This window comes from Nuphar pumila, chromosome 6 (assembly GCF_984573655.1).
Source record: "Nuphar pumila chromosome 6, dmNupPumi1.hap1.1, whole genome shotgun sequence".
Classification (NCBI taxonomy): domain Eukaryota; kingdom Viridiplantae; phylum Streptophyta; class Magnoliopsida; order Nymphaeales; family Nymphaeaceae; genus Nuphar; species Nuphar pumila.
The window spans coordinates 30,484,616-30,492,002 of record NC_143254.1 but is presented as its reverse complement, the minus strand read 5'-3'; the positions used below and the strand labels follow the sequence as shown (position 1 = coordinate 30,492,002).

At 37.6% G+C, this 7,387-nt stretch overlaps 1 protein-coding gene across 1 annotated transcript; it reads right to left on the bottom strand.

Moving 5' to 3' along the window:
- Positions 1-299: 299 nt before the first annotated feature.
- On the bottom strand, positions 300-1,821 carry LOC149834539 (myb family transcription factor IPN2-like). Its single transcript, XM_090010176.1, has 6 exons — positions 1,719-1,821; positions 1,533-1,609; positions 1,308-1,374; positions 1,163-1,229; positions 967-1,036; positions 300-641 (listed from the first exon to the last, which is right to left on the bottom strand). Exons 2-6 carry the CDS (start codon positions 1,587-1,589, stop codon positions 300-302), a joined length of 603 nt encoding a protein of 200 aa, XP_089866302.1. The 5' UTR covers positions 1,590-1,609; positions 1,719-1,821.
- Between the last annotated feature and the right edge of the window lie 5,566 nt (positions 1,822-7,387).

Below are 7,387 nucleotides of genomic sequence, written 5' to 3'. Positions count from 1 at the left end.
AGAGCTAAAGAAGCTAAAGAAGTTTCCTTGATAACTGTAAGCATGGGATTGTGTTCCACACTTTTTGCCTTCCCTCTTTTCTTTGCCACCCTCTCTTGCTTTATATGAGCTTTCTTCACAACCAGCTGCCAACCATGTTCAGCGCTACCTAAAAAGCAGTCTCACTCTTGCATACTATTCCTAATTATACAATGAGAAAAGAACGAAAAAGGGTAAAGAAGACACTTTAGTTTTTCTGATTCTCCTTCTCATGACAGAAAAAAGAGAAAGATCCTATCATTTCATATCAATTTCCCATATCATTCCCACATGAAAGAGAGTGAAAGATCTGAACATACTTTTGGTAGTATGCAAACATTGTCATTGGTTGAAAAGAATATTCCATCCAGTGGCCTATCAATCTGATGTTGTTGTATGTCATCTCCACAGATTATGTGGAGGTCTTGCAGGGAAGGCAAATTCATGTGAGGATTCAACTCTTTCATTCCCCCCATGTCTATCATCACATGGTTACCACCAACACCATTTCCTCTACCCTTCAATGCCATAGGGTCACCTAATAGGCTCTGGCAGGATTTTTCAAGTATGGTTTGCATGTACTTCCCTTGGGCTTCTATTCTCAACTGGAGATGTTTTTGCACCTGTATCCATAACCATATGGTTAGACAGAAAAGCATGATTTTGTGTTTATTCTATGTCATAGGGACACAAACAACCCAATTTTTTAAATATTTAATATAGTTTTAATGCATAAAACATATTCATTATTGATAAGAATAAAAAATAATTAAAAATATAAACGGTGTTGGACAAATGAATCTCATGGAGTGTCCAGTTGGCGTGCACATTTGCCATGTCGTGTCGACTATCATAGGACCCCAACTAACGTGTCCCTGTGACATGGTTCTCCTGTGTACGGAGATTTTTTTTTAATCAGAAGAATAAGAACCGTGATCATTTGACTACCTCTAGCTGCTCATGCAATCTTCTTTGTACCTCCATTTGCAGTCTACAGGCTTCCGTTATGTGCACGTTCCTAACAAAGCATTTCCAATCAAACAAACAAGCACAACCTTGATTACTACAAAAAGATGCACAAGCTTAAAGTTGATCCGTTTTTCTTTTTTTATCAATGATATAAACAGATCATGAAAGTTCTTACTCATTTGCATTCCGACCAATTATTCCTGATGAATAACTTGCATTTCTTTGGAGTTCTAAAGTTGTTGCTGTCAAGAAACACCTCTCTTCTATTAATGAAACACACAGACAAACACACACACACAGAGATTGATATTCTTATGCACCTGTCTCGCTGTCCTTAACTGAATGATCATTGAATTCCTTGTGTGGTTGCTTTCCTAGCCTAAATTTCTAGATAGCAGAGATACCAAAAAAATTAAGGATAACCAGTCAATGAATTAGAGGTAAATTCATCATGAGAAAGTTATTCAAGCAAATAGGCTATAAAATAAAAGTGATGGAATGGACTTAGTTTTTCTCTCTTTTTTTTTTTTGTTCTCTAAACTTACCTGGAGATGGCTCTTGAGATGGTAAAGAGTAAGACCCTTGACACCCATAACTCTCATGATGGTCTTTGGAGTTGCCTCTGCATAAATTAAATCATGCATCCCAGTTAACATACAATTTTCCATCTAGTACAAGAAACAAAGGCAGGAGATAAAATAGCAGTAAGAAACAGGAGAACAAGTGAGTACTGTCAGGGCCTCCCAATTGAGTGACTGCATCAACAAAGCGGCCATGCAATTCCACAGTCCACCTCAGTCTGGGCTTTGGGTCAGCTGTCAGGACAAGTCCAGAATCCCCATGCACACACACCTGCCTATCTTGGGAAGACATGCTTGGCTTCTTTGGATGTAACATTCTTAGAGAGAGAGAGAGAGAGAGAGAGAGAGAGAGAGAGAGATCTTCTAGAAGCAGTTTTTGAAGAAAAGAGGAAAAGAATATGGTGGCTATTCTTGAAGACAGGAAGAGTAATGTTCTCGCTTATCACGCGTTTTGGTTCTCCCTCTTGAGTTGAATATGATAGGGAAGGATTTGAAGTGGGTTCCCCTCTCTGGGGCTGAGGAATAAGTTGCAGAGACCAATGGGAAGGTTGTTTTCGACGGATTGGGTGGTCATGGTCGACTGTGGAAAAAGCAACCCAGTCGACTGTGGAAAAAGCAACCGACTCCAACATGCAATCCTTTGCTTTGCTTTTTTTTTTTTCAGCACGCAAAAGCAGAGAGAGATTAAAGTAGTGCAAGGAATAAAATATTATGGGCCCATTTGGAAGAAACCAGAAAGTTTACCTGCGATCTTAGATATTTCAATCATGATATTATCTGCTAATACTAGAAGAGAGGGTATCACGCCAAATGAGCCTATTCCGTACCAAACCCGACGTCCGTAAGAAGGACGCAGCTTCCGGGACCCACAATATGTAAAGCTGGGTCATGTTGAAGCAGTTGCACTGTCAATACGACCGTCCCCTATCTTCCACACGATAAGATGAGTTGCACTGTCAATACGACCGTCCCCTATCTTCCACACGATAAGATGTGAAACTAATCGCCAACCCCACACAATGCCTCGTCAAGCCCACGGACCATGATGGACTTGTCCAAAAGACCATAGGCTCTTTCCTTGCAGGTAACTGTTGGGTAATGTGGCTTTGACTTACTCCATGGAACCTGGGACTCACTGGAGTTTCTTTCTTATGGCTCCAATAAAAACCCCTAAAGCCTCGACGGTTTCTCTTTGTTTTATTTTAGAAACTACCATATTTTGAAAACCCACAAAATTAATGATAATTGAAAACCTATGGGTACCAACGTAGGATCTTTTACAAAAGAAAACCCAAAGAGAAAAGAATCAAGAAAGGAGAGAGACTTAAGGCATATTAAGCCTATGTTGTACATGTTGGATGAGGGTTTTTGTGAAAAGAAGTAGTTATTGGGTCTTGGACCCAAGTTGGGTCTGTGCAGGACCAAACCCGACTTTTGTACCAGATCGGATCAGGATCCAAATATAAAAATATTGTAATTTTGCTTCTTATTAGTGGGTGTTTTTGTACCCTAAAATTCTGTATTAGCTCAATACTTATAACCTAATATAATGAAAAACACGTTGATGACTTTCAGACGTGATTTCCTGCATCCCCTTTCTTCCTATATCGTGCTTCTTCTTCCTTGGGCAGGTAAACGTGGAGACCATCATATTTTAACATGGTATTAGAGCGGTGTTAAAACTAGGCCTAAGATTGTTTTTCCAGAAGGAATGTCCAAGGAGATGATCTGAGTTTTCAAGTCAAGAAAATATATCTTCCTTCAACCCCGATTTATACATCTTCTTCCTTCTTTTTTTGATTTTCATTCTGGTAAGGACGTCAACATCCCTTCCTTCTCTTTTCTTCTTCATATATGATCCTCTCCTTTAGGATCATATTTCAACATCATACTTGTGTTGTTTCAATCTGCAAAATCTTTTATCTCAAAATATTCATATTCTTGTTTCATGTCTTTACTTAATCTGGAACCAATTTTGTGTTGATATCCAATTTTTTATCAGATTTTTAACGTTTTCTGATCACACCCAAATATAATATATCTGTCATATTTTCCTGCAAAAAAAAAGGACAGAATATTCAAGTGATTGATTTTTTTATGAGCTAAAAATTGGTCTAGAAAATTTCTTTCTTTTCTTTCCTACAATCCTTTTGAATGGATTCATCTTTTCCACAGTCAGGCCTTTCATCTAATTTTCTTAGCCAATTGGTTTATGAAAAAGCTAAATAATTTCAACTTCTTGACTTGGAAAAGATAGGTTGTTTCTTTTATAAAGAGTCAATATCTCTTTGATCATCTAGATGGATCAATCTCACCCCCTTCAGAGTTTATTTCGCAAGAAAAGAAGGACGATAAAGGAGCGCCATCTACTGTTCTTCTCAGAAATCCAGAATATATTGTTTGGGTGAAAAGAGATCAAGCATTAGTGGCATACATCACCTCTACACTCTCACAAGAAGTTCTTGTGGCTATTCTCGATGATTGATCAGCCAAAGAGCTATGGGACAAGCTAGTTCAGACATGTTCGTAGATCTATAAGGCAAGAATCGTGTTTCTTAAGCAAGAATTTCAAATGTTGAAGAAAGATTCGATGTTCATTGTAGAGTACTTGAATAAAATGAAAGGCATCACGGATCAACTGGCTATTATGGAATATCTCGTCAGTGATAAAGAGAAGGTACAACATACCTTGAGTGAATTGGGGTTGGATTATCATGTTTTGGCAATGTCTTTGTCGTGTCTCCCAAAGCTTCCAAAATTTGAAGGTCTTCATGCAAAGCCACTGCAATATGAAATGACCTTGAAAGGGTCTCCTAAGGACACTTATGTGCAGTCAGGGACTCAAGATGTGCTGACCATGGGGTTGACTTATGGTAGAGGAAGAGTAGAAAATTCTTTTCGAGGAAGGGGAGGACAAGGGAGAAATGTTTTTGGGGGTCGTGGGTTGCTTCCAACGCGCAATATACATGGCCAAAATCCCATCCCTAGTTGCTTCTTATGCAATAAAAGAGGGCATATTAAAGTAAATTGTTGGTTCAACCCTCAAAATAAGAAAAAACTCATACAAACAGAGGCTAAGAGGAATGGAGGAGAAGTAAAGAAGCTGCTATTAACAACCTTGACAGGGCTAAATATGAAGCAAAATGATAAAGACATCTGATATGTCAACTCTGAAGCAGCTACCCACGTCTCGAGTGATGAGGGTAAGCTCTCAAATCTTACTTCTTATGTTGGTAAAAATAGCATAGTCACAGGAGATGGTTCTCATCACTCTATCTCACACATTGAAAATGCCATTATACCCATGTCCAAGTCTCCTCTTAATCTTTCAAATGTTCTTTATGGTCTTAATATTCAGAAGAGCATCGTTTGTCTCAAACTTAATGATAATGTTAATGCCTCAGTTGAATTTACTCACTTTTTTTATGTCAAGGATCTTTGCACGAGGAAGACATTCACTGAGGGAAAGAGACGAGGCAACATATGCATCTTCTAAGAATATCTCTCCTCCTCTGTTCATCCTTAATTAAAGCCTCATCAGTATCCATCATCAGTCTCTTCCGAATGTGTGTTTGTTTTTTTTTTAATATAATAAGCCAACTCTTTGGTACTGTCATTTGGGTCATTGTGACCATCATTTTATTGAAAAACTTATCTTGAATAATTTCATTCCTAAGTTCAGTCTGAGTTCAGAAGCAAGTGATATAAAGTGTCATAGTTGTCATTTATGTAAGAGTCATGTTTTGCCTTTCAATTTAATTAATAAGAGATCTTCAAGGCCCTTTGAGGTCATATGTTTTGATGTCTGGAGCCCTGCCCCAATTGCTTTTGTTTCTGGTAGTAGATATTATATTATTTTCACTGATAGTTATTCACTCTATACTTGGATATTTTTCATGAAACACAAATCAAAAGTTTTTAGATTGTTTCAAAAATTTTATTCTTTTGTCAAAAACCATTTCTCTACAAACATTCTCAATTTCCAATGTGATGGAGGAGGAGAATTATCTTCTAGTGATTTTGTTAGTTTCCTTCAACATAATGGAATAAAGAGAATAGTGTTTTGCCCACATACACCTCAACAAAATGAGATTATTGAGAGGAAGCATCGACATATTGTTGAGAGTGCAATAAGCATAATGCACGGTAGTAATCTCCAATCACCCTATGGACAAAAGCTTTTCACTCCACAGTTCATGTGATAAATCGGCTACCCATGACCATTTTAGAAAATAGGTCACCATATTTCTCTCTTTTTTGCATACACCCCGACTATCACGAATTGTGTGTATTTAGATATGTTTGCTATGTTCACATTGATAGCTCATTGAGACATAAGTTTTAAGACAAAGCCTTGAAGTGTAGGTTTGTGGGATATATTGAAGACTACAAGGGGTATAGATGCTATGATCCATTAAGCAAACACGCTAAAATATCAAGAGTTATTGTTTTTGACGAGATTATTTTTGATAACCAGCCTGCTAATCTAAGTTTCAATGTTGCTAATCCAAGTCCCAATGTTGAGGTGTACTATCCATGGTTAAATTCAGAACTCTTCTCTAACACTAGAGATAGTTGTCCTATATACTACACTCATAAAGGGATATATGAGGAATCAGCAAATGCACCCCAACCAGAAGAGGTTGCTACACAAAATTTGGAGCTAAGAAGGTATAAGGATGTTGTCTACACCCGAAGAGAGAAGGAGCCTCCATCCATCCCTTGCACAGATATTGGTCCTCCTACCTCTTCTCCAAAGAAGTTGGACATTAGAAGATTTACTCAAACTCGACATCCACTTGACAGGTGGGTAAACTATAAAAAAAATTCTTGGATTTTCAATTGTTCCTAAAGTCTATAAATAAAGAAGATGAGTCTCTCACATTTTATCAAGCTGCAAGTTCTAGAAAATGAATTGAAGGGATAAATGGGGAAATAAAAGCCTTACATGAATGTGGTACATGGGAAGTTGTGCCTAAACCACTACATAGAAATGTGGTTGGGTCGAAGTGGGTGTACAAGATAAAATATAAACCAGATGTGAGCATTGAAAGGTATAAAGCTACACTTGTAGCCAAAGGATTCACACAAGAACAAGGACAAGACTTTGATGAAACTTTCAACTCTGTTGTTAAGATGGGGACCATTTGTATTCTATTGAGTCTAGCCATTGAACATGGATGGACATTAAGCCATCTAGATGTCAAAAGTGCCTTTTTATATAGAGATCAAAAAGAGAAAGTTTATATGGAACAACCTACTAGATATGCAGAACAAAATGCCAATCAATATGTATGCAAGTTGAAAAGAGCACTCTATGGATTAAAGCAGGCTTCTCGGTCTTGGTTCGAGAGTTTTTTGCTGAAGATACAGAAGTATGGTTTCTCTCGGTCTCTTCTAGATCACTCATTATTCATCTACAAGGAACGAGATGTCATCGCTCTTCTATTGATATACGTAGATGATATTATTATCACAGGGAACTGAAGAGACCATATTGAGGAAGTAAAGAAGTTATTAAATTATATATTCAAAATGAAAGATCTATGATGTTTTCTTAGGGTGAAAGTTGATAAAACATGTGATGCACTTACTCTTATTCAACACAAATACACAATGGATATTCTAAGTACGGCAGACATGAAAGATTGTAAGCCATTGGTGACTTCAAGCATCATCCATCAGAAACTGAGTTCTAAAGAAGGGGACTTATATGGGGATCCCACTAGATATCGTAGCATAGTTGGCATGCCGCAATACCTGACCCTTACTAGACCCAACATAGTGTATTCGATCAATCAGGTATACCAATTTATGCA

Bases quoted from the DNA above. Each gene is read 5' to 3' on its own strand.
- LOC149834539 (XM_090010176.1), bottom strand. From the start codon at position 1,589: ATGAGAGTTATGGGTGTCAAGGGTCTTACTCTTTACCATCTCAAGAGC. The intron at 1,230-1,307 runs GTGCATAAGAAT...GTTTCTTGACAG, and splicing joins AGTTAAGGACAGCGAGACAG to CAACAACTTTAGAACTCCAA. The intron at 1,037-1,162 runs GTAAGAACTTTC...ATGCTTTGTTAG, and splicing joins ATTGGTCGGAATGCAAATGA to GAACGTGCACATAACGGAAG.